A 26226-nucleotide genomic window follows, 5' to 3' on the forward strand; every position below is an offset into this window, starting at 1 on the left:
TTGAAGCGGGGCGAAGCCCGCGCCGCCATCTTGGGGAAGGGCAGGGAGGGAGTGCTGCGGCCGCTGTCGGAGTGGGGATGCAGCTCCTCTCTCAGCTGCCTTCTCTAAGGGGCGGTGAGAGCAGTCCTGATCGCCGAGGCGCGCCTCCTCTCCCCTCCACGCACACCCGCTCCTCGCGGCGCCCCGTGGTGCTCTGTGGGCAGAGGGAGGCTGTGCCCCGCACAAACATGGCGGCGTGGGCCACGACGGTGGCTGGGAGAGGACACGCCGGCCGCTTGGCGGCCCCGGGAGCGACTGGGCTGGGCGGCGCGCCCTGCTCAAAGATGGCCGGCGGCGGCTTCGGCGTGTCCGGAGGTGAGGGGTGAGGGGTGGCAACGGCGGCGGCCGGGCTCGGGGAAGATGGCAGAGAGCGAGCGGCGAGCAGGTGAGGGGCGGCCGGGGTGGCTTCGAGGCCCTCTGGGCTGGGGGGCCGCGCTCGGGGCCTTTGAGGGGTGTCTTCGGGGCCAGGGCACCGGTCCGGGGGGTGGGCCGCTGGGCCACATGCTACATAGGGGTCCTTGGGCTGGGGGCGCAGGGCCCCGTGCCGTGAGGGTCTGGCGGCAGCGAGCGACCGGGCGCACGGTGGGGGGAGGCTTTGCTGAGGTTACGATGGGGCCCTGGGGCCCTTGGACTCTCGGCCGGGTGGAGCGGGCGGCCCCTCGGCCCCGCTGCGGCCTGCCGGGCCCCGGGCTGCGGTGTGGCCAGGCCGGATTCCTCCAGACGGACCGGGCTGGGCTGCCGCCCCCCGAGGGGTCTGTACCTCCTGGGGCAGTGGCACCTCTGTGCTGGGGGGCTGGCGGGGGTCAGGTCCGCCCCCCGCTGTGCTGTGGGACCCCCTTTCCCGAGCCGGCATGGGCGGTGGTGGCCGGTGGAGAGGCTCTGTCTTGCAGCTGAGTTTGGTTCCCCCTCCCCACGCCCCGGGCGTAAGACCGAACGCGCCTCGTTTGTCCAATTTCTTTTAATCATAAAACCAACCCGTTCTGCTTCTGCCTCCATCCCATCACTGATTTTGGACTTTTGCTTATGTTGTACAACACTGTAACCCCTGTGGCGCTGGCAGTGTTTCCTGCCTTGCCTGTCTGTGGTCTCCCCAAGAGGAAATGCACAAAGCGTGTGTCAGAAGAAGCGATGCTTGAGAAATAAACTCAAAGAGATGAAACAAGTTCTGTCATGAGACAAAGGCTGGGCCAACACCTGGATCCCCCTGGCCCAGGACACTGCCCTGGCCACACCACTGCTCTTTGTGTATCATCCAAATTAACGGACAAGTCAGTGTTTGCCTTTTTACACCACTGTTCTGGAGTTTTTTATTGTTTTCATGTTACAAGCTCTTTTAAAATAAGAGCTCCATCATTACAATGCTAGTCATTGTGAGTTGCCCGCTGTGTTTTCAGGAGGCGTGCGTGTCTTTCATGTAAATTCCTTGCATGTTGTTCCTCTCAGCCCTGTGCCTGGAAGTTTTACTGTGGCTTACGTGCAGGAATGAACCAAACACTGTAACACTCTCGGCAGGTGGTACAACTGCATTTGTTCTGTACATGGGGAACCTGAAAGGCAGAGAAGTTAAATGATTTTCTAAGGCTGTGGGACAAGTCTATAGCAGACCCTGTGTGATTCCTGGGACTTTGGATTCCTTTTCCCCTGATCTGCCTGCTAGACAGTATTGTTCTGCTGCAGAAAAGGCTGCTGATGCTTTGGGTAATATTTTCTATGTAAATGCAGCTCATAATATTTTTAAGGAGTTGGAGTTTGGTGGTGCATGTTAGGGAGCCAGTGCCTGAACTTGCTGTAGTGTGGAGAGCAGTCGCTGAAATGTTGCCAGGGTGGCTAGTGCTGAACAAACACCTTCAGATTTTCTAGGATTAAAAAGATTAACTGGGTGACTCTTACAGAATTCATAAATTCGCATTAGCACCCAGTTTCCTTAACGGTGGTCTGCTGCACTGCCTCTTGCTATTAAAAGTTGCACCTACAGGAGCATAATGCAAATCACCTCTAACCTCCTGGAGCGTTTCTGGCTCTGCAGTGTCCCATTGCGGGGCTGCTGGTGGAGAGCAGAGCCCTGGAGAGCATGGGGTAAGGGTCACCCTGGCATCAGGGTTGGGGCCTTGGTTCAGATGCTGGGGAGAAGAGCGCCTCTAGTGCCTCAATAACTTGCATTTGCATTAAACATTACTGCCAGGGCTCTGAGAGGGCTTTAAAACAAAATTATCTTCATAGCTCCCATCTGGAAGAGGCTGTGTCCCGGCATCCTCCAAGCCCCTGCGCTGCCTGGACCAGAGGCTGTGGCTCTGGACTGCCATCTATTGAATTGCTCCAGCTTTGTCTTCTCAGGAGTTCTGTCTTTTAGAGGAATGCAGGCTCAGGCTTAACACTGTACAAACGAGGCACAGTTAGTCAGGAGAGCTCAGTGCTTCAGCATGACAGAAATAATTAAACTAGCTGGATGTTGTCTTTGTCATGTCCTGTACCAGCCTCTCTGGGCGGATGGGAAATGCATCTTCAGTGATGAAAACAAGCATAATGCTACTTTCCGAAGCTTTACAGTGTCCTTAGGAGATATTATCTGGGGATTGGGAGGATATTGTTTGGTGAGGAGGACTTGGTGAGATAATGGCACAAGCTAGGATGGATTTATTTACTTTCTATCTCCTGAGAAATGAACATTGATTTTTAAGAAAGGAAGATAGAGGATTTCTTCTCCGCTCTCTCTATTTTACCTCTTTTTTGCATCTCCCAGGCACCTCTGAGGAGGTGGCTCCTCCCCTCCAGCAGAGCTTCATGATCCCCAAAAAGGAGATAAACATGGTTTCCGACATGGCCAAGTGGAAGCGCTCTCAGGTATGGCTCCGGGGGCAGGGAAGACCGGTAAAGGCTTATTCTGTTTCAGTGGCAGCCAGGTTTGGTCTGGGAACCGCCATGAGGTAAAGCAGGTTTGGGCAAGTAATGGGAAATTAATCGATTTGTGTTTTAAAGCAGAAGAGTCACTGCCTGTTTGTAGGAAAATTACTTGGCAGTGAGATGTGGAGTCTGACAGCCAAATGCTCTGACAAAGGAGTGACCCAGGAGAGAGATTGAAGGAGATGAGAGATGCTTAAAAATTACTGGTGCTCCCTTCCTAGTTACTATTTCATGCTACCTAGCCTGGACATTGTATCAAAACTGAATTTACCCAGCACTGTTTGAACTCAGCTTGAACTCATGCTGCTGGGCCTTCTAATAGCACCAGGTTGGGCTGGTTCCTGGGACCTTCCCAGCTTGCTATACTGGAAAAAGACTCTGGAGCTGAGGCCTTCAATTTCCTGGATAATTTTTGTTTACAGTATATATGGAGGTGGTGGAACAGGCAGGTTCTCCCCTCTCTGCCTTTGAGGGATTGGTGTGTTAGCCCAGACTTGTCCCACCTCCTGGGAGCAAGTTCTTGCTTGATGACTGGTATGTGGTGTCTTATGAGAAGCTTAAGTTACAGCCAAGTCTCAAGCAAACCTTTGAGTGCAGCTTCCTTTGTTAAGTCTCCTGGGTTTACGGACTTGCTCTTGGTCAGGACTTCTGTGCAAGAGGGGCTCAAGAAGATAGAGGTAGCAGTGTGTTGGTCCAGTGTTTTCAAAAACTCAGAGCTGTGGAGCTGCATTGGATATGATGCTTCAAAAGCAGCAAATCTAAAGAGAAAAGTGGTGGAGAGCCTGGGCTGTCTCCCACTTCTCTATCATGCCTGAGCATGGGAGAAGAGTAGAAGGAGAAAAGGGCACATAACAGCACAGGTCTAGGAGAAGCAGTGCAGAGCAGGATGTCTGGGCACAACTGAGACTGTGCAGAGCTGAGGAGTTTGAATTTGACTTGATAGGAGGTAGGGAGCTGAGGGAATGATTTTGGGGGTAGAGCAAGCATTTTTAGGACTCTCCTCTCTGTAATTTTTACAGCAATGCAGAGTTCTTAGTGCAATTGCCATCTGCCTTCTGCCACTGGGTCTGCCAAAAATAGCAGTAACCTCGCAGCAAGCCCTGCAACCTGAGTGTCTCCAAGAAAGCAGCGCTGTGTGTTGGGAAAGGTCCCCTTAGTGTGCAGGAGTGCTCCCATGCCACAATGTTTGTTCAAACAGACCGTGGGTATTCACTAACGCCCTGCTCTCTTGGGTGTGTTTGCAGGCATATGCAGATTATATGGGCTTCATCCTCACTCTGAATGAAGGTGTCAGGGGAAAGAAGCTGACCTGCGAATACAAAGTTTCAGAGGTAGGAGAAGAGTTTGGATCCCTTTATTTCTCCTTTTCTGCCCATTTTTTCTTTCTTTTCTTTCTTTTCTTCTTTTTTTTTTCTTTTTTTTTTTTTTTTTTTTGGCTCTACAGTGAATATTTCCGAGGCAAGGAATGAGTTGGCAGCATATCTGGGAACTAGGGAGAATAAGTGCCATTGGGTTATGCTTGGGGATGCAAGTGTCATCCTGCAATCCTCCCCCAAGGGTGCCGAGGCTCTGTGTGTGCTTGCTGGATGGGAAATCAAGCAAGTTACCAGTGGACAGAAGCTGGTGGTGAAAAGGAGAAGGCAGAAAGGACATTTTTTGACCCTGTTTTCACAGTCTGGCTTCAACCAGTGATGTTTTGAAGATGCGGTGTTCCCTCCTGATTGCAGGCAAAAGGCTGAGATGTCTGCACTGTGCCTGTTCTCCCACTGGCCTCTCTGTGGGACCTTGGGCAAGTCGCTTATCTCCCTGTCCCTGGGCTTCCTTGTTGCTCGGAGTGTGTTAACAGTACCTGTCTCCTTGGCCCACGCTGTAGCTGAGCTGTGCAAGGTCTGGTTTGACAGTGTGTAAACCCAAGGGATGTCGTTGACCTGCCTTGCGAAGGGTTGTGCTAAGGGCTATGGGGGGGCTGCGGAGCATGCAGGAGGGCTGGACAGGGGTGGTAGGTTCAGCCTGTGGGGCAGGATCACCCCTTCCGAGGTATTAAGCAGAAAGGATCTATTTTTCCTTTCGTATTAATGTGACTGTTACCTGGCTCTGTCTGCTGCTGGCTTTAGTGCCTGCTCACCATGTCAGGGCATGACGGGGTCACTTGAAGCCAGAGGGAAAGGGCAGGCATCCTCACTGGTGTTACTGCCTGGCCTCAGCCATGCTCACGGCTGGCCTGAGGTCTCTCTGTGTTACTGTGATCTGCAGAGCCTATGTTGGTCACCAGCTTGACTTCCATGTTGCATGCTGGATCCCCTGCCCTTGTTCTGCATTGCACTGAGGAGATTCTTGGGTACATTTTTACTGTTCAAACTTACAGCTATGCAAGAATGCTGGGAATGGTCAAAAAAGATCTAGGCAGAATGGGAAGCAAACTGGACCCTGTGTGTTTATAGCTTCATTCTGATGTGGGAAGGCAGCATATGATGATTTTTAACTTAGACATTTGTTTGAAGCAGGCATCTTAAGTCCAGCCTTCCCTTCTTGGAGCCAGTGTGTGAATGAGAAACTTGCTTGTAGTTCATGGAAGCGGGGGGATCAGGAGTAATGAGTCTCTCCTAACAGGCTTTGTGTACACCTTTTGTTCCTTCAATTCAGTAGAAACTGCTGTCAAACGTTGCTCTTGCTTTCTGCTGTTTGCATTTCACCTTTGAGTTTTGTTTTTGTCCTGATCTAGCTCATTCCCAACCATTCACAGAGCAGTTCTAGGGAAACAAAGCATTGAAAATGAGCAAAACAAAGAGGAGGATGCGAGGGGGAACCCTCTTCTGCCAACCTCTTTGAGCTGTCATCTGTCTAGGAAAAGCTGTATCAGGGCTGCATCGGTGTGGCAGATCCCTCTTGGAGTAAATGTTTTCCATCCACAGTCCCAATCCAGGTGACAAACAAGAGACATGATCCCAACTGCTTGGGAGGTGGCAGGGAACATGCCTCATTCCCCTTGTGCTAAGAAGCCTGTGACTTGAGGCGCAGGTGAAGCATCCCCAGGGTTTCCTTGTTGATGAGGTTGCCTGTTCACGCAGTTTTGTTTGTAGATCAAACTGCTTATCTGTGCTTTTAAAGGCTCAGCCCCTTGTGGCCTCTGCTTGCATCTCTGCTCTGCTTTCTTCTCTTTTGCTGTACTTGCTGCTGATGTGCTTTTGTGCAGTCCCATCTTCCTCCCTGATCAAATGCTCCAGACGCCTTCCTTTGGCAAATGACCTCCTGGAATCCTTTCTGCTGAATGCATATCCTCTCTGTGACTTACTGGTATTGCCTTGCCATGGCTGGGGGGGGGGGCGGGAAGAGAAAAAATAAGTATGGTCTGCTGTGCTTTGGAAGAGACAGCTTAATGGTTTCCAGAGTAGCGTGTGTCAATACCAAACTGTCTGCTGGAGTGAGAGCTGGATCCTTTGGGGGCTGAGCCCCTTCTGAGACTTGCTGAGCTTGCTCTGTGCTTACTGAAAAATTGCATGGAGCTGTCTGGGGTTTTACTGGTGGCATCTGACAAGCAGTGATAGCTGAGCTGTTGCTTAGGTCTCTGGCGTAGACGCTGTGTCTGGCACAAGGTTGTATGAGTGATAGGCGGTGACCTGCCTTTCCCTCCTGGAGGGAGTGCTCCGTGCAGCAACTGCTGGGACTGCAGCCTGGAGCAGTTTTTCAAAGCTGTGACTTTGATCAGAGGAGCAGTGCAGCAAGGAGGAGGTTAATTTTGGCCATTCGAGGAGCAGACCTTCCCTTCAAACAGCCAGCTTCGATGGGGGAAACTGGCTGGCCTTGTGGCTTGCTCTGGCTCCAGAAGGAAAGTGGGGGAAGCAGCAAATGCCCCAATTTTAGCAGCTCCCCACTCCAACAGAGCCTGAGGAGCCCACGGGAGCAGGCTCAGTCCTTGTGGGCAGCTTTGGCTGCCGTGATGCCTTCTCAGCATTTCCGTCTGCCTGGCCCCTGCTCTTGAGAGATGCTGACAGGTCTCTGCTCTGTGGTTTGCTTTTGGGACCAGTGGCAGACTCAGGGTCAAGGGGATGCAAAATCAGCACAATGAGAAGAGCAAGGAGAGCAGGGGGGAGGCTGCCCTTGCTTTGATCACTGGAAAGGTAAAGCAAAAATAGAGCTTAAAAACCCAGCCAGGCAAAACAAGGCTGCAGCGGTGCTAGTGGTTGTGTTCCTGTAAGCTCTGCTTTTCCCCTCCTCCTCCCCCGCTGGGGTCAGCCCTGGATGTACGGGTTTCCTCTGCTGGACAATGGGAAGCTGCTTCTTTCAGTAACCCCCTCTTCAAAGGGCCTTGGGCCCAAAATGAGCTGCATCTCTTTAATTATTTATTGGCATGGCTGAGCTGGCAGCTGGGTCCTGCTCTCCCGTGTTTGGTGGGGCTGGGCTTTTAAATCCCTTTAAAGCAAGCAAGTGGGGAAGGGGAGGTTCGACTCTGGTGCTCCCCAGGGGAAGAAGCCGATCCTTGCCAGCCATTTATCCAGGCAGCACTGAGTGCTTGCTGAGAGGAGTTTGAAATACGGTGGCTGCTCGTAATGAGCTGGTGGTGCTGGCAGATAAATCACCAGCACAATTTAATTATTCACTGCAACCCAGTGCTGGGGATGCTGTTGCTTAATTGGAGGGGAATGCAGTAGCCAGGAAGGAGTAGAGCCGAGTCCAAACCTGGCCCGGTGCAGTGGGGAGATGCCAGGGTTCTGCAGCGTTTCGGGCAGCAGGGAGCTGAAGCGGAGGGGGCTGCACTGCACTGTCTCAGTCTGCGTGTATCTGGGGCGCTGGCCTGCTAGTGGCTCCAGCTTGCAGCCTCGCCAGGGCATCCAGAGCTTCTGGCCCCGTGTCCCTTGGCACGTGGGTCTTTTGTGTTCCTGGTGTGCTCAGGTCTTGTCCTCTATCCCAGCCTCTACCCTGGCTCAGTGGCCAAGTGTTGAGGTCCTGTGGGGTGGGTGGATCCCTCTCTTCCCTGATCCCCCTTCCCACTGGCTGATCCCACCGTGTCCTCGGGATGGCACCTCAGGAGCTGCTGTCTATGGGAGGCTGTGTCTGCCGTGAGACCCTCCTGAGAACTGAGGGCAGGGGGAGTGATCTGCAGCCGGTTCAGTGGCCACACAGCTCTACTATGCTTATCTCTCCACTCGCCCCCTTCAAGCGGCACTTCAAGGGCTAGAAACTTGCTGGGCTTGGCTGTTTCCTTGTCCTCCCGACAGGCAGCGTGAAGAATTGAACCACAGCCCAGGAGACCCGTCGGCTTCACATGGTCGATGCCTCCAGCAAAGTCAAACCAGCTGCTGCTTCTACTGTCCTCTTTGTCCCCTTGAAGGAGGAATCCCCTCTCGAGACAGAGGAGCCTACATTGCCCGGGGCCTGGCCAGCTGCTGTGGCAGCTGACGGCTCTCTGGCTGCTTGGAGTCAGGCAAGGAGAATACTAGAGCCTCTGGCAGGCTTGACCAGTTGTCGGCAGAGCCTCCTAAAACTGTTTGGAGCTGCTTAAATTGCTGCCTGTAGTGTTCCTTCTTGGTGTGTGGGGTGTAGCCGTTGCCTAGCTGTTAGGGCAAGGCAGGGAGGAGGCTGCGTGCGTTGGCCAGCCCTGACAGCTCGAGACATCATGCTGTATCGCCCTTGCTGCTTTTCCCTTGTGGCCCCAGCAGTGCTGCTCCAGTCAGTCATACATCCTGCACAGGTTCTTCACTTTCTCCTTCCAGCACTGGGTGTAAGAAAGAGGGCTCTGTTGTCTTGCTGTTGTCTTCCCATCAGCTTTGTGTTTGTATTGAGACATTTGTCTGAGAGCCAAGTGCTTCTCATGCTTGCTTTGGTGAGACCACTGGTGGGCAAACCAGGCTGCCTCTTCCCATAGGTAGGCAGTATTTTGCCACATGCACCGGGTATCCCTGGGTTGGAGCTGCCAAGACAGTCTGACTGGCATGAGTTTGAAGCAACAGGAATCATGCTGAGAAGGTTGGCTTACAATTAGGCCCTGCTGTGCTGGGTGCTGTACAAACGCTAACACCATTGCTGCTAATCCTGGCTCTTAAGAGACACTTCAGGACAAAGATTAGAGGCCTTGAGAAGGGCTTCTAAATCACATCATCAGCCACTGGTGAGGTTATGTGGTAAGTGCTGTCCTGTATCCAGTCGGGGATGCAGGACCCTCGAGGTGCAGAGCCGGAGTTCTCTGTTGGAGATCACTGAATTGTGTAGCACTTGCCTGCTTCTCAGTCCTGTATGGCCTACAGCTAGGAGCTTGCTGTAGCTCTTCTCCCAGTGGTTTTAGAGCATAGTGCTGGTACAGCTCATGAAAGACTGTGTGGGTGACTGCAGAGCCTGCCTCAGGCTGGGCTTTGTACTGCACTGATCTTCTGAGGGGAAGGATGGTTTTCCCAGTCCCTCTGCATTTCAGGGAGGGTTGGCACATGCCGTTTTTGCTTGCTGCCCTTGGGAAGGAGAGTGTGGTCTTCAACGACTCCAGTCTAGGGCAGAGATGTTGGAGTTTGAGGGACTGCTTTGTTTTATGTCACTGTGATCCCTCATCTTCTTTGTCTCTGTAGCCCATTGAGAAGTTGGTGGCTCTTCTGAACACCCTTGACAGATGGATTGATGAAACCCCACCAGTGGATCAGCCTTCTCGCTTTGGGAACAAGGCCTTCAGGACCTGGTACGCCAAACTAGACCAGGTGAGCGTGTCTTTCATGTGTAGTGTTACATGCAGCTCCTACAGAAGGGCAGTATGCCCAGCAAGGATAGCAGAATGGTCCCATCATTGTGTGGCAGCCAAGCAGCCTACAGAGGAACTGCTGAGATAAGCTGTGCAGGATCCACTTCTTGATATGCATCACCCCAATCTGGTGCTGTCTTCTCCTCTTGTGAGACCATATGGTCCGTGTAAATGCTCTTGGCTGGCTCTCCAAGTCCTGGATGAGCCGTGAGGGTCTTCCAAGCCCAAGGAGCTCCTTTGCTTTGTGACTGCTAGCTGATGGGTGACATAAAAAATCAGAGGGTTTTGAAACTGCTCGACTTCCTTCAGCTCAGAGCAGCCCTGCATTTGCCCTGCACTAAGCTCTGGAAGTGGCACAGGCACAGTCTCAGCAGCAAAGAACTTACAGGTGGTCTGCTGCTCTGTTAATGCTTTTCTCTTGGAGATGACTCGGTGGGTAACTGGGTTGATGTATTTGGATGGTGAAGCTTTTTTTTCATGTAGTTGTGTGTGGCCTGGATAAGTGTCAGGACAAGCTCTCCCTGAATTGTTCCATCTCTGGAGATGATTTCTTTAACAGGAGAATTTGCTCCTCTGTTATGCTGGCTCTGGCTGTTGTAGCAGTGCACCATTGCAGCTCCTGCTCTGCCACAGTGTTTGAGCAGAGGATGACTGGTTTCTGGGGACTGTCTAGATCTGGACTCACTCGAGGGAATCTTTTGTGTCTTTAAGGAAGCAGAAAAGTTAGTGACAACAGTGATTCCCAAGCATTTGGCTGATGCTGCACCAGAAGTGGCAGTCTACCTGAAGGAATCCGTGGGGAACTCCACTCGCATTGACTATGGCACAGGTACCCTGGGCGTGCATGCTGGCAGAGGGTGGACTCCCTGGGGTAGTGACCCTTCAGAGCCTGGTGCTGCCTTTATTTAAATACGTTATTACCACTATTTTTAGTGCCAGCTTGAAACAAGCACCTTCCTTCTAGGGCCTCCTCACCCCTATGGCCGGTGTGAGCTATGACAGAGAGCTGGGACTGGAGCAGGGCTGTGCTAGAGCCATGACACCCTTTTCATGTCTCATCCAAGGAAATGTGGACCAAGCTGTGCGAGGTGTCCTGGGATAAGCTGTAGGAGCTGCTTTACCACATGCAGCAGTCTTGCACCTGCTGATCTGCAACGGGCAGTTTAGAGGGATAAGATATAATTGCTTGAACTGAAACTAGGGTGGGGAAAAAAGTTTGTGTTCAGTGGGAGGTGTCTTGAGGTCTGGTGCTCCCTAGAAGTGACATCCCTGCTTACAGAGACTGAAATCCGAAGGTAGAAGCATTTTCCACCTAAGGAGAGACTGAATTGCAGGTTGAAGTAACTGTGCTGGCTTCAGTTAAACCTGATGCCGGAACTGCCTACGTGCTCTGCTGTTCTGTGTGGAGGACAGGTGTGTCCTTGCCAAAAGGCAGGAGAGCGGGACGCTGGGGGTGCGAGGAAGCACAGCTCTGACCTGGGCAGGGGGAGGAAGAGGAGGACGTGGGTGAAAGGAGCGCAGTGCTTGTCCGGTTTGCTGCGGCTCACCGGCACCAGGGGGAGGTGTTGTCTTTGCAAAGGGACCTGCCGGCTGGGGGTGGTCAGCTCAGGGAAGGAAATTCACCCTTCCTGCCCCGCTGTGTGTCCCAAGCCCGAGAGAGGCCCATGTCCTAGCTCACAGTGGCTAGACTAGAGATGCATTTTGTTCCCACACTCCCACAGTGGGAGCTGCACCTCAGAGTGGAGCTGCTGATCTTGTACTCTCCCTTGTTCTGTGGTCCTTTCCGCTAAAAGACATTTCTGGGTTTGCTGATTGTTTCTGTTCCTTGCGGTTAGCTGGAGGACCAAGGTGCAGAGGCTCAACCTGAGATCCCAATACCTTCTAGGATGGACTGTTCCCAGCAGCAGCACGGGATCTACATCCTTCCAACATGGAGATATTTGTGAGGCGGGAGGAAATCTGTTCAGTTTTAGATGTGAGGTTCTCTCGCTTCCCCTGAGCAGATGACCCTGCAATGCTCCACTTCCCCTTCTGTGCCAAGCTCTGGGGAAAGGCCCTGCCTTGCTCCCAGCATGCCCAATGTTGGGACTGTTTTTCCTCAAGAACCTTCTTACTTTCTCAAAGCTAATAATCACCTTATGAATGTCTAGAAGGTATGCTTTGGGTAGGTGCTGCATGGGGATAAAATACTGCCAGCTCATGGTATTAATAGGGACAATATGGTTGGGTCTCTTGAGACGGGTGTGTGACTGCTGTGATTTCTTAAGAGCCATTGTGGTGCCCACGGAAGGGTTGTCCTGGGGACCAGAGACACCAGTGTCGTGACTGTTTATGTCTTTTAACTTTAGGGCATGAAGCTGCGTTTGCAGCCTTTCTCTGCTGCCTCTGCAAAATTGGTGTGCTCAGAGTGGATGACCAGATGGCCATCGTCTTTAAAGTATTTAACAGGTGAGGTAACGGAAAGAGAAGGGCTGGAAGCACTGGGCAGTTTGGGGGCAGGTCCCTGACAGCATCCCCTTCCAGCCATTTGAGAGGTTACTGCCTGTTCTCTACACCAGAATCCTGTAATCTGGACTGATTGTGTCCCCTTTCTTCTACTCATCTGCACCCATTTGGGAGAAAGAAATTGTACGAAAAGCCTCCTCCTGGGGTGTGAGCTGGGCAAATCAAGGGCCTTCTACAAAGACCTGTACATAATTAGAGAACATGAGTGCTGAAGGGATTGCTGGCCTAGGGAAAAAGGGCAGAATGGGAAAACTGAAGACAAACCTAGACAAAATTAGGAGGCAGATGTACTTTTTAATGGACCATGCAGTGACCCGTTATAACTGTCTCCAGAAGAGGTGATAGCACCTTGTCTGTTAGAGGCTGAGTGTCTTTCTGGGAAGTTACTTCAGCTGAGCACAAGTTGTCGAGCTCTGCAGAGGTATGTGGGTGAAGCTCTGTGTTTTGTGATAGACAGGAATATCTGATCAGAGGATCTAACATCTCTTCAGGCATTTAAAAAAAAAATAAATATGAAACTGGCACTCCTCCGCTGCTCCTCTAGATGTGTTTCCAGCGCAGAAGGTGGAGTTGGTAGCAACGAAACTGGTGGAATGGGTATTGGAGTCCAGAGATCTAATCCCAGCTGTATCACTGTTTGGTGGCATGGAAACAATTTCCTTCAATAGCACTTCCAGCTTTAATTTTCCACCTGAAAAGTGAAAGTGGCAGTTACCATAAGGTGGAAAGCTTTCTGAGCTCTTTTGGAAATGGTTGAAGGAGAGTGAAGTGTCAATGTTCTCAAATAGCAGTGGGAGCGAGGAAAGATCTGCACCAACACAAGACACTGCAGATAAAATAAATCCCTGCCGCTTGATTTCCTCGTGAATTTCTTGGTGTAAAAAAGCCCCCCAAAACAACAAACAAACAGAAACAAACCAACCAATTTTAAAAGGTGCTGGTGTTTGCTGTTGTATGTACCAATCGGGCTGCTTCTGTGGCAAAGGAGCTGAATACGTATTCATGTACTGTGCTATATGTAGTGGTCCTGCTCACAAGTGATAAAGTTGTGTCATCCAGACTGATTGTTCTTGTCCTCATGTGAGTCAACAAAGACAGAAGAAGGCTTTGTCTTAACCCTTCCTTCCCTCTTTGGTCTCAGGTACCTAGAAGTGATGCGAAAACTTCAGAAGACCTACAGGATGGAACCTGCTGGCAGCCAGGGCGTGTGGGGCTTGGATGACTTCCAATTTCTACCTTTCATATGGGGCAGTTCCCAGCTGATAGGTACTAATAAAAACCTTCTCCTGTCCCAGCCTGCCCCCTGTCCCGTCTTTCATGGTTGCAAAGATGATGGGGCTTGGGATTGACTTTCAAATTCAAATATGTCAAATTTATGTATAATACAGCAGAAGAGTTTGCTTGGGGCTTTTCAAATAAAGCTAGTTGCTTAGATTGGGAGATGGAAGGCTGCCTTGTACAGTACATCTGTCTTTATTGCAAAGACTACAAGCTTTTTAAAAGGAGAGTCTTGGTTTTGGTGCTAAAAAACACATTTTCTGCCCTGGGGAGTTTACCAGTTGCTCTCACTGCTGAGGCACTGGAGTGGGAGATGTGATGGAAGGGGAGCAGCTCTATGATTCTAAAGAACTCTGGGAGAATTATGTTTCTTCTGGAAGAGGGACAGGACAAAACCTGATTGAACTTGGTCTCAGAAAGGGGGTGCCATACAGGTTACTTCCTATTGTCTCTTACTCTTCTTAGACCATCCACATCTGGAGCCTCGACACTTTGTTGATGAGAAGGTGGTAAACGAAAACCATAAGGACTTCATGTTTCTGGAGTGCATCCTCTTCATTACAGAGGTGAGGACTGGAAGGTTTGTTCCACAGGGAAGTTCTCTTGACGTTAGACACTTTGCTCTGGCTGTGGTTTTCTCTTCCTCCTTTGCTTGCTTGTTTGCTCTCAAGCAACTGTGCAGCTGAACTATTGTTGCGTGTCTGAGGTGCTCTCCTTGAATGAGTTGAGAGGGATGTTGAGAGGAAAGTGTAATTAAGTTAGATGGGCTCTGGATTGTAGTTGAAGGAAGCTGTAACAAGAACAAACAAATAACCTTGGATCAGTCAGTGGGAACCTGCATGGAGAAAACTGGTGCCTGCAAGTATGCTAGGAAGATGAAGTAGAAGCTACAAAATGACTGGGCTTGCCAAGATAACCTCCCTTCCCTCCAGCCGTCAAGTGCTGCCTGGCAGGCCCTGGGCCTCCCCTTGCATAGGAGAGGCTCCCAAACCTCCGTGAGGCTTGGTCTTCTCCAGATTCTACCGAAAGAGTTGCCCATTAAATGCACGTTATTTGCAAACAATCTGGAGCAGAGATGGTGCCGAGATTCACCTGGCTGGCAATGCCTTCAGGACCATGTTTCTGCTCAAGCACTGTAGGACCCCGGGGTCAGGGGCTTGGCTTGTTGCTGACCATGGGCAGCGTTTCTCAGTGAGGGAGCTCACAGCTTTCTGCCCGCAGCTGCAGTGGATGGTCTAGCCATGTTTCTACTGTCCTCCTTGCTGCATGGTCTGAGCAGGGAGAGCAAGAAGTACACGCTCTGCTGTGGTGAGGGATTTCTTGTGTCTGACAAGAGTTGATGGGATTAATTTTGAAGGACAGAGTGCAGTTCTTCCCCTTTGTTCTGTTCGCTCTCCCCCCGCCCCGCCTCTCTAATTTAGTGATTAGATGAGGAGAGAGGTTACAGAGTATGAACTTAGCCTTTCATTTAGGAAATTTTCTTAGAAGCCTTTGGCCCAAACCCCAGGAGGTGCTGTGTCAAGTCCTGCTGAATCTCGTATAGTTTGTTGGTAGTTAGCACCTCACAGAGTTTAACCCATAGTGCGGAGATGAATCATGCCACGGGTAGTTAAGAGGTGCTGGTAGGAAAGATCAAGGTGAGGACAGGGAAGCAGGAGCCAAGATGCTCTAAGATTTATTTTAATTTGGGCCTCTGTAATATCCAGACAGTGCGCTAACCTGTTAAAAACATAAAAATATACATCTCTTGGCATGCATGTAGAAAATTCTGCAGAGCACAAATGATGTGTAAGGTTTAAAATACACAGCGCCATACTGCTTCTTCAGGTCACTCTGCTTTTGCCTGCAGAAAGTTAGTTTTTTAGTAGGCTTTTAAAATAAATGAGTTCGCTTCTTTTTGTGCACATTTTTTGAGAATTATGGAATTCCCTGTTTCTGCTGAGTTCCTCAGTGCCACCTGCTGGCAAGGAGTCCTTTTGTGAGCCGCTAAGGGGGGATGGCAACAACCTGGATTATCAACTGCATGGTATTTTCAATTCATCTTCGTGCAAGCACTGTTTTCTTTTTGTAAAGATTTTGCTTTTAAAATTTGTTTTTTCTCTCCCAAATGCCTGGGAAGGCAGTAACTGCCACTAGGGGGGGCTGGGACAGCCTCCAGTGCCTTCCAAATGCTTTCTCTCCAAAATCAACAAGAAAACAAAATAGCAGGGGAAGATAGAAGGGATTAAAGACTTTAGTAAATGAACGATGTTGTTTTTTTCTGAGCTTTTCAGCTGGAAACAGCTCTCCTTTCAAGGTGTTAAACACATAGCAAATACCACAACAGTTCCCATAGTGGGTCTGGTACGTCTTACTGACATGAGAGCAGGTTTTGTTTCAGCAAGCTACAACCAAGGGAGGTTGGTCTCTTTCAACTGAGAGAATATTCTCTTGAGCAGACATTTTTCTTAGCCCCTGGGTGACGTTTCAGGGATATGAACGTACACTGTTGTAGTGTTTGCCACGAGTATATTTAAAGCTCAGTCTCAAAGTAGCAGCGAGATGATGTCCAGGCTGAGCCCACCGAGGCATCCTCTGTACGGCAGCACCACCCTGTGCGGTGCACAGGCGCGGCAGCCAGCCTCGCGTGAGCTGGCCTGCTGTTGGGAACTCTGCGGGGTGGTTTTGGACCCCAGCGCATGGTTCTTGAATAGGGTGAGGTTTACAGAGCCAGCTGGGGCTCGGGCCACCCTCCCTGCTCTCACCGCGCCCACTGGAGTGTGCTGTGGGGTGCGTGTGGTGCCTGTAGGTGTGAGGATAGGGGGCTCTGGGGGCATCTTTGATGCCTGCCACGTTGGGGGCTGCAGATGGCAGCAATGGCTGCCTGTGTTTGTGCAGAAGAGGGGTGCCAGATACGCCCCAGCTGTTGCAGTGCATCAGTGCAATCACCCAGATGCTTGTCCAAGGGCCCAGGGCAGGCAGCAGGAATTTCAGCTTCAATCTGCCTTCTAAATTTGGATGTTGGGGAAGGGAGGGCTCCGGTTTCTGCTGGAAGGGAAGGAGCTGACAGGAAAGCACGGCCTCAGCCGTCCCCCTCCCCCCCGGCACTGACAGAGGAACCATTTACAAAAGGCCGATTCTCTTGGGAACAGAGAGGCAGGAACGCCGGGTCTGTGAGTAATTTCCTGCTCAATATGGCTGCTCTGACTCACTCCATTCCCCTGGGGTCACTGCGGGACTGCAGCACGCTCACCGCCTCTTGCTTTCCCCCCCAGCTCTCCTTCTTTGCCGTTTGTGGCTGGAAGGAGGTGGGTTTTTTTTGTTGTTCCCCCTTCATCCCCCTTGTTTTTCCCTCCCCAGTTTGAAACTGTGGCCAAGCTGTCCCTTGCCGGGCGCTGTGGGTGAGGAGGGCCGCGGTGGCGGCCGCGCAGGGTGCTCGCACAGCCCCAGGCACGAGTGTGGGGACAGCCAGCCATGCTCGCCTCCCCGCGCTCGCTGGCGCGCTCGCCTCAGCTTGGGCAGTGGGCGATGCACAGTGCGGTGCTGGCAGCTGGTGCAAGCTGTGCCCCTGCAAAGGGTGGTGATGCTGGAGGAAGGTTTGGTGTCAAAACGCACACAGCCAAACCTCCCGTATGGGGAGGGGCGGTGCGTTGGGCAAACCACCTGGTGCTGAGCACCCTGGGAGCCTTTAACTTGGGTGCTCGTTGGTGCCAAATCCTTGCGCTTAATAACGCACCGACTCTGTTGAGTAGCGTTGTGCTTTGTGTATCTGTGCGTTTCATCTTGTATCCACAAGGAAAGCGTGCATGGTGGAGGGGAGCGGGAACGGCAGAGCAGCTCATCCGTCATCCCCCAGCTTGTGAGATGCGCCGAGGGGAAGTGGGGATGTGCGTGTGCTCTCCCGGCAGCGGGCAGAGCTACAGACCTACTTCCCCCGGTGCTCCAGCCCTGAGGTTGGCAGGCTTGAAACAACGGTGTCCTCCAAGCAGTGGGGTTTTTCAGGTTCCCCAGCACCCCCCCTTCCCTTCTCTTTCTTTCTCTGCTGCAGGCTGGTGCCACGCAGGCCTTGCAGAAGGGCAGCATCGATTTCCCAAAGCAGATTTATCAGCCTTGCTTGCTTTTACAATGAGCAGAGAGGTGGTTTTGGAGGTTCTTTTCCCACCCTCGCTCCAGGCCTGTGCGTGCATGGAGGGAAGGGGTTAGTTGTTTGAGCCCTGAGTCAAGAATGAGAGTCCAAGAGATTCCTCTCTCCCCACGCTCCTTTTTAGTGTGAGCTTCGGCCTTGTGGTTTCTGATGTCATGGGAACTTCGCTCAGTCAGAGTGGCTGCATTGTATTTCTTTTTCTCCCTGAGGGTCTGGTTTTATTCATGGAGGAGAAGGAGAGGCAACTACCCAGGGAATCTACATGCAACTGTCCCTGACTGCAGCTTCCCCCCCGCCCCGGTCTCCCTCCTCCAAACCCCCTCATCCTGGGAGGAGAAACACTGGAGTATTAAAAAAAAAAATTTAAAACCTCAACCAAACAAACAAAAAAACCCCAACAAATTTAAAGCATCTGCTGCAAGCTAGTGACTTGCAGCTCTGGAGCCAGTTTGGAGAGTGGGACTGGCCTGTGCCCCCTCTGCTCCTGCCTTCCCCCAGAGCCCTCCTCTGCTGGAGGCAGGTGTCCAGCGGGCTGCAGACACCCGAGCTGCTGCCAGCCTGCACTGCCCTCTGTATTCAGGGAAGGCAGTGGCGGTTGTTGCTGCTGCTTGTTGTTGATCTGAATGGGGAATGAGTCATTTTCTTGGAAAGCCCGGCAGTGCTGCACTGGGAGGTTTCTGGGTAGAATAGGAACAGTGTTGAGCCAAGCTCTACTGGGGGGGAGAACAGGACTTACGTGGGGCCTTTTTAATGCAGTCATTAAAAGGGCGGTGTGCAGAGGGAGGTCTGATTAGGAAAGTGTGGCAGGAAAAGGCTTCATTTTATCGGGGAAGGGGGTGAACTGGATTGCCACGGCTTCATGTGATGTGGCCGCAGCAGGAGGGAGCGTGGAGGGAGGGAGGGAAGGCGCAGTGAAGTGGCTGGTGCGTGGGTCACAGGGCTTGGTGGGAATGTTTGCTTGGGGAGAGCGTGAGTGTGAGTCACTGCTGGTGCATGAGCTTCCTGGCTGGCCCAGCTCCCTCAGCCCTGCTCTTGGGTCTCTTACAGATGAAGACAGGCCCCTTTGCTGAGCACTCCAACCAGCTCTGGAACATCAGCGCCGTGCCCTCCTGGTCCAAGGTCAACCAGGGCCTCATCCGCATGTACAAGGCAGAGGTGAGTGTTGTGGGCAGGGGGAGGCTGCTGGCCGCACGCCTCCTCCCTTCCACTTCACTGTGGGTCAGCTCTTCTGCCGCCCCTTGGCGCAGGGGCCCTGCCGCAGCCGGTTGCTACCCTGGGCTGAATGTGGCTTGGGAGCCCCCGGCAGTTCAGGTGCTGCTGGCTGGGAGGAGGCTCCTGCCTGCCCAGTGTTTGCCCCAAAACCAATCCTGAAATGGCCATTCCTTGCAGACGTGACTTTTGCCGTTTCTTGTCTTCCCATAGTGCAAGTTTCAGGTCCCCAAATTAGGACTGATGTCTTGACCCGCTTATCCTTCTGCTCCCTGCACTGCTATTTTGCCAGCTGGAGGAGACTTAATTTAAATTATCATCCCCGGTTTCAGGAGCCCCAGAGCAGCTGAACGCTTCCTACCAACCTCCCCGCACTACAAGTCCCATCTGTGCGGTGTGCCGGACCGGTGAGGCCACAGCTACCTCCCCAGCCTGGCAGCCCTGCGCCTGCCGGGGCTCTGCTGGCACAGCCCCAGTGGGCTTTCCTGGCCAGCCCTGACCTGGAGAACCGGGCAGTTTTGGCTCTCCCTTATCTCGCCTTCCTGCTCAAGCTAAGCCTGAGCTTGAGGAAGCACGACAGGAACTGCCGCATCTGGGCCTCTGGAGGGAACAGCCAACAGGCAGCATCTCTTGCTGGGACGGATGGGACCGTGCTGGCTCTGCAGGGAGGCACTGGCTGTGCTGAAGACACTGGAGGAGCAGGGGTGGCACAACCCCCTGCTGCACCCGAGGAGACTGGTGGTGCTTGAAGGAGTTAATCCAGTACCCTGTGGTCTCTGCTGAAGTCAGCCTGCTCCCGTGGCTGGGCTGTGGGGCAGAGGCTGTGTGGGCAGCTCTGCTTGGGCCCAGCGCACAAAGGGGTTAACTGTGCCGAGCTTGGCGCTCCCTCCCCCAGCCCTTCCTCTGCGCTGCACATCCTGTGTTTAGGTTCCAAGCCACATACCTCTCTAATCTGCGAGGTGTCACTCCCAGGCCTGCTGGCTCCTTCCGCCCCAGCTCAGCTTTCCTCCCAGCCTCCAAAGAGGAGAAGCGGGGCTGGGGGTCGACCCCCTCCGCTGGCTGCTCCTCAGAGGGATGCCCTGGGCTGCCCCTCCGGGACTGCCCCTGCTCACAGCTCCATCGCAGGGGCTGGAGATGCTGCCGGCTGGGAAGCCCTGAGCTAGAGACTCTGGTGGAGAGCTGGGGAATCTGAAGGAGAAGACCCCAACCTTGGGAGTGCTGCTAAAGTGAAACATGGGTCCCTGAAAACCTAGAGCCTGAGCATGGTCTGCTGCTGCCTCAACAGCCCTGCCTCGGGCCTTCCTTTCCTCTGGACCCATTTCTTCACATGCTGTCTGGATACTTCCCTGGCATCCCATGTGTCTCATGCTGTTTGGATGCTCCTGCTTGCTGCCCCATGTGCCCAGTGCCATGTGGTTGCTCCCACCTCATGCACCACATACATGGCTGGAGTATCTTGATGGTTGGACCTGATGATCTTAAAGGTCTTTTCTAACCCAAACGATTCTATGATGGATTCTGTGACATGCCCACAGTGCAATGTGCATGTCCCCTGATGTCTTGGGGCTACCATGTGCTGGCAGATCTACCTGGCCTGCTGGGACAGCACAGCTCAGGGGTCCTCTAGCGACAGGGAGATTCTTTGGCTCTTCCAGGTGCACCCACAAGACAGTCTTTTCTGGAGGCCTTGGCTCTGTTTTGAATAGCAGATGACATTTTGTATGGAAATGCTGGATCTAGTGCTGGTGGATTTCTAGAAGGATCTAGAGATGTAGCTGTGTCAAGGGGAGTATGCAAAAACTGCCAGGAGAGGTGATGACGCAAATTTAGACTAAGGTGTAGAAAACAATGAACCAACCAAAGCGCTTTAAATTTAGGATTTTTTTTCCTCTGAGAACATTTGTAGATCTTAAAGGACTGTTTCTAAGCACATGATCCTCGTGCAACACTGTCCTGATACTCATGGTACCTATGTTCACCTGGGTGGGCAGAGGAGAGGGAGAACTGCCGAGACGTCCTTACAAATTCTTTTTATCTGCTCTGGGGGGTCTCCCACCCCACTGCTGGCTCTGCTGGTTCCTGCCTGGCTTGGGAGATGAGAGGAGCATGGACATGGCACTGTAGCTGGGCTTAGCTTTCAGTTACGGTGTAGCTATGCAGCTTTACCAACATTTGCAACTAGACAATCTCTTTGACTAATTTTCAGGGAATTATACAATGTTGAGGATCGCTGAGGCTTCACCCTTTGAAGACTGAATCCTTCTGGGTCTTTCAGGCTAGGCACCCACAAGTCACTGCTGAAGATCTTGTCTGTTTGCTGCTGGCTCCTGGAGCAAGTTTCTGCTTGATGTACCCAGCTGTGTAGCCTTCACCATTGCAGTCTTTCTCCAATTAGCCACTGCCAACGTTAGCAAAAGATAAGTGAGCCAACAGTCCTGACATGGGTCTTTGTCCAGCTGAAGGCAGGCAGCTTCAGTAGCAGAGCTCAGAGACTGGGAGGAGGTTTAGGATTGTGGTGTTGCTTTTAGTCTGACTGGCTAAGGTGAGAGCAAGGTATCCTTTTATCTTTTTTTTTTTTTTTTTTTTTCCCCCCTCCCTTCTCCCTGCCCCTTGGATCACCCGTTGCAATTAGATCAGGTGAAATCAGACACTCAGATGGAGGCTCCAGCTCTTAACATGTCTGGGGTGGCTGAGAAGTGCTTGGTGACGGGTGGCACTGACTGTGACGGGGGTTTGAGTGGGAGTGGAGGTAGCAGCAGGGCAAAAGGGTCACTTGTTAGAGGCAGACCAGGAAAAAGCAGATGCTCACTCACAACCTGCTCTCACTTGGTAGGAGCGGTGTAGTCCTCAGACCTGGTTAATTTAAAAAGCACTCTGGGTGCTTTATTTCTACTCTGCCCCCTCTATGAGATGACTTTAAACAGCTGACAGAAGACTCAGGTGCATCCACGTGGCTGGGAGCTCTAGCTGATCGCGGCACGCCAGGGTGCTTGCTGCAGGGTCTGTGGATGGGGCAGTAGACTGAAGACAAGGTGTCTTCAGCTCTGTGTGTTTATGAAATCTCAAATGTATCTATAATATGAATATAATGAGTGAATATGTGTTTGCTTGGAAATGCAGGGGCTTTTCTTATTCTCTCCATCAAAGGCGAGTGAAGAAGTTGACAGAATAGAGTGTGGTTAAAGCAGCAGCCTTGATGTTTTTCCCCGAGCCTGCTTTTGAGTCTCCTGACCTTTCCTACTCTGCAGTCCATTGGGAAATACTTTGCATTGTAACTAATCTAGTCCCAGTTCCATCTTTAAAGGTTGGACTTGATGCATGAATCTACTTCCCAGCTGAGTCCCAAGCAGACCTTCAGCATGACCAAAATGGTGACAAGAAGAAAATAAGCCTGTCCTCTCTATTGAGCTAGTGTTGGCTACATCAGTTACACCTGCAAGTGATGCAAGGAGGGTCCTATCTCTTGGCACCTCTAATAATCGGGTACATTTGTGCTAGTCCTGCTGGATAGAGGAGGAAAAGTTTCTTGGCTTGTCTCTTCTTGGGCTGGTGGTGTGTGAAGTGGAATAGTTATCCATTCTTCCTGCTGGTGGTAAAGTCTCTTCATCTGGAGCCCAAACCAATCTGGTCTTCCATGGGACTCCTTGGAGCTAGCTGGGCTGACATTTCTAGCTGTCAACATCTCTGGTATTCATTTCTCTCTGTTCTTCCCTCATGTCACTGTTATCCAGCGCTGCTTCCTCTGAGGGTTTGTCTAAGTGGTTGTGCGAGGAGATGGCAGCAGCTCTGAGCATTAGGAAGCTTTGAAGGTGATGTGCCCTTATTTCTCCTTGGTGCCTTGCCATGGTGGCTTACGGTTTTCTGCATGGCTGTACTTTCACCACCTCCAAACTTGTTTTGGCTCCACTGTGCTTGCAAGCAGTTCAGTTCTGCTGGAACCAGTTGTCTGGCCTCTGGCTCTGAAGGGATTACCATAGGCCTGGGCTTCTGAGCACAAATGCTCCCACTTGCCCATGACGACAGCACGAGGGCAGGCTGCCTGCCTCTGCCCACGCGGCGAAGAGCTGCCTGCAGCGCAGCGCCTCCTCCCCATCCCAGAGCTGGGGTCTCCCCGGCTACAGCGGGTTCGGCTCGGCCCCGCGGCGGGCACGTACTCCTTCCTATGGGAAGGAGAGCTGTAACTACGACATGGCTCTTGCCTCCCCTTTAGTAGGAGTGAACTGTACTTGGAAGAAGTGCCTGGAGGAATGTGTCACGCCTCTTGTCCTGGGAGGCTGCGGGCTGCAGGAACTGGTGTGGCCTTGACACCCTCTTTCCTGCTGAGGGGTCTGCAGCATATGGGGAGCTGGGCCCCTGCCTAGTGCAGCATCCCATCCACCCTGGCCTGGAGCAGGTGCTGGCTGTGCCAAGGAGCTGGTGGGACAAGATGGAGTCCTGTTAGTTGGTAACTGCTGTACTTGGGTTGTATGTGCTTCATATCTCCTCTAGAATAAGATTCCCATCAGCAGATGCATGCCTTATCGGGGTACAGTAGACTCTCCTTCCAAGGCACAGGCCTGGGTTTCTTTTCTCTTCATGTCATGCTGTCTAGGGAGGGAAGAGCTTGCCCCTCTGCCTGCAGCAAGGTGGTGGCCACCATCTCGCCAGCTGTGCCCTCGAGCACGCTGGCAGGTGAGTCCCCATGGCAGCGCACAGGGTGGCCTGTGGCCCCTGTTTAGCACAGCTAACACGGTGGCGTCCGTGCCGGTGTCCGTGTACTTCTGAGGTTTGTGTGTCTGGAGGCGAGTCTGCTCTGTGCCCTCTGTGAGTTTAGGGCGGTATGAATCTGCAGTGACTCAAAAAAACAGAGCTCTGAGTGGCTCTGCCGGGCGAGCGCTGGCAAACTTTGGCGTGGTTATTGGCCACAGTCACTGACCTTGCTGCCCTGGCCGGGCGGTGAGCTCACAGCCCTGAGCTAAACTGCCTTGCAGTGGGTGTATATGACTGATCTGTGATCCACACTCCCTCTGTCATTACTCTGCAAGGGGGGGCGCGGATTTCAGGGGTGAGGGACTGTCGGGGAATAGAACCACGTCTTAAACTATGGCGGCAAAATGAGTGACACTTGTCTATTGAAGACCTGAGAATCTGGAATGCAGTCTGGGCAGCGCCCTGTGGGTGCAGGGTGATGCCTCAAACCCGGAGTGTGGGCACTGTCCTGGGGCGGGAGAGTCTCTTCCCGACGGGTGTCTGCAGTTCTCAAAGTGTTTGTAGGGTGAAGCTCTTCAAAGAGGTCAGCTTGAGCAAGGAGAGGTGGTGAGAGAAAGATGCTGGCATAACCATGCCTCGTCTGCTTGTGCTCCAGGCCTGAATTTCAGTAAGCAAAAGGCTCTGGCTGAAGGGGAGGGTGTGGGGTTAGGAAGTGTCACTGGCCCAAGGAGCCTGACAGGAATGTGGGGGGGACATGGGACTGATCCCTCTGTCTGCCGCTGAGCAGAGTGGCCCCAGGCTCACTGCCTCCTGACCCCAGAGGCAGGACATAGCTCTGCATGCGTAAGGTGGAAATGTCTCCTGAACTCACCCTTCTTTGTCTCTCCTCCTGCAGTGCCTGGAGAAGTTTCCTGTGATCCAGCACTTTAAATTCGGCAGCCTGCTCCCCATCCAGCCTGTGACGTCCTAAGGAGGCTGCGGGAGGAGTCGAGGCAGCAGAGGCATAGTGCGGCACTCTTCCTCCTCCCCTCACCCCCTCCTCGTCACCTTGCCCATTACACACAGCCCATTCATTCCTGCCTATCCTCATCGGCAACCACAGATCCAAAGCACTCGCTGGCCTTGCACGGGAGACAGGACCTGGAGCAGCTCCTCCTGCACGTCCTCAGCATGGGGATGTCTCGCCAGCAACCAAGCAGGGGCTGCGCTTCTCCGCTGTGCTGCATCCACGGGCAGCGTGACTGCTGTGTACGGCTCTGGGCATGGGAATGGGGTTTGAGTAGGGGCTGCCCTGCAGCAGAGGCCCTCTGCTTCCCTCCCAGGGAGGAAGGGGGTGTGGAGGGGAGGAAGGCATGTGTGTATGTGTTGGGCAGTGGTAACTGCAATTTCCCTTTTGAATTTCATTGAAGTTTCCTGTTGCTGTTTGGTTGGGAAACCACTGCGAGGGGTGAGGTGTGAGTCTGCACATGTCTGTAGGCAGCCACCTCTGCTTGCATGGGATGTCTGAAATGGGTAAAGGAAATTGCAGGGAACGTCTGTGGGTCGCTGGAAGCCCAGGGTGCCATCTCCCCCTTTTTCTGGGTAAGAAAAGCCCCCTTCCTCCATCTCTTCTCCAAGGTTCCCTGGGCCTTCCTTTCCCACCACCACCTCTTCTCTTGGGTGAAGCTGGGAACCCCCACGGCTGCAAGGGTCTGAGCTGGCTCTAGAGCTGGAGACAAGGTCCCTGGAGGGACCTGGCTCTGTGGGAACAGCTATACAAAGACACTGCTCAAGCAGCGCCTGTTCAGGCTCCCTCTTAACGGGCACAAAACCTCACATGTTGACACACATTCATCTCTGGGTCCAACCTGCCCACTGCACTCCCCATTTCCTTCCCTGTGCTTTGCTGCCCTGGGGCTGGGCTGGCCTCAGTGGCACAAGGTGACCGTGGTTGCTACTGCTTGGTCATAAGTTGTAGTGAAGCCCCATAGCAGAGGGATTTCTCCATGAAGCAGCATGTTCCCCAGCTCTTTCAGGGAGGCACCCCTAGAGCAAAGGCAGCATGAGAGGGCAAGCATGCGGCTTTACATGCTTTTATATACTTGTACTGGAAACAAAAATCATAAATACCCGGGACAGCAGGTTATGCCTGGAGAAAGTTCTTTCCCTTTCCCGTTCCCTGCTGGTGTTGCTGTGCTGGGTGTGGGTAAGAGGGACCATACTTGCAGCACCACCAGCAGCAGCATCTTGAAGGCAGGTGAATGAGTGGGGATGTCGTCGGGATCATACCAGCAGCATCACTAGCAGGGCAGAAGCAGCTGGTGCTGGGCTTGGGATGAGCTGACGCATCCACAGGTCTTGACCAAGGTGGTCTACAACTTTGCAGCTGAAGAGGGAAAGTTTCTTCTTGAGGTTCCCAGGCCAGATGTGGGGGGGACAGGGCTCTGGTCTTGTGTTTGCTGGGGGTTGGGGGCAGCAGGGGTCCTTTCTCTAGCACCCCCACAGGCCACGGAGGGGGTGGTGGGACTGCCCCAGCCAAGCTGCTCGGCTTCTGCTGCTGCACTGCTTTACAGTTGAGGAGGGGGAAAAAAAGACCGCTTGTGAATTTGTGGGGGGTTTCCCCACAGTTTTCTTTTTGCCAGACTTACGTGCTCCCTCTTGTAAAGGTTCTCACAGGTGCTCATGGGAGGGAGAGCGAAAAAAGAGTCTAAATTAAGAGGCAGTGAAACATAGGTGTCCATGGAGCTAAAGCAGAACTTTTTAGCACTGCTACTGTCCTGCC

General features: G+C 52.6%; 1 protein-coding gene across 1 annotated transcript; it reads left to right on the top strand.

The window, feature by feature from the left end:
- Positions 1 to 270: 270 nt before the first annotated feature.
- Positions 271 to 25585, top strand: PTPA (protein phosphatase 2 phosphatase activator). The gene is made up of 10 exons (XM_056351268.1): positions 271 to 424; positions 2780 to 2880; positions 4185 to 4271; positions 9495 to 9620; positions 10373 to 10490; positions 12010 to 12109; positions 13308 to 13432; positions 13910 to 14010; positions 18615 to 18722; positions 24361 to 25585. The coding sequence occupies exons 1-10, from the start codon at positions 400 to 402 to the stop codon at positions 24433 to 24435; spliced, it is 966 nt and encodes a 321-aa protein (XP_056207243.1). The 5' UTR covers positions 271 to 399; the 3' UTR covers positions 24436 to 25585.
- The last annotated feature ends 641 nt before the right edge of the window (positions 25586 to 26226 follow it).

This window comes from Falco biarmicus, chromosome 9 (genome assembly GCF_023638135.1).
Source record: "Falco biarmicus isolate bFalBia1 chromosome 9, bFalBia1.pri, whole genome shotgun sequence".
In the NCBI taxonomy this organism is placed as follows: Eukaryota; Metazoa; Chordata; class Aves; order Falconiformes; family Falconidae; genus Falco; species Falco biarmicus.

What these genes read in the sequence shown, in the direction of transcription:
- PTPA (XM_056351268.1), top strand. Translation starts at nt 400, where the DNA reads ATGGCAGAGAGCGAGCGGCGAGCAG. An exon ending in GGGCAGTTCCCAGCTGATAG is followed by an intron (nt 13,433 to 13,909) that starts GTACTAATAAAA and finishes TACTCTTCTTAG; the next exon opens with ACCATCCACATCTGGAGCCT. An exon ending in TCCGCATGTACAAGGCAGAG is followed by an intron (nt 18,723 to 24,360) that starts GTGAGTGTTGTG and finishes CTCCTCCTGCAG; the next exon opens with TGCCTGGAGAAGTTTCCTGT.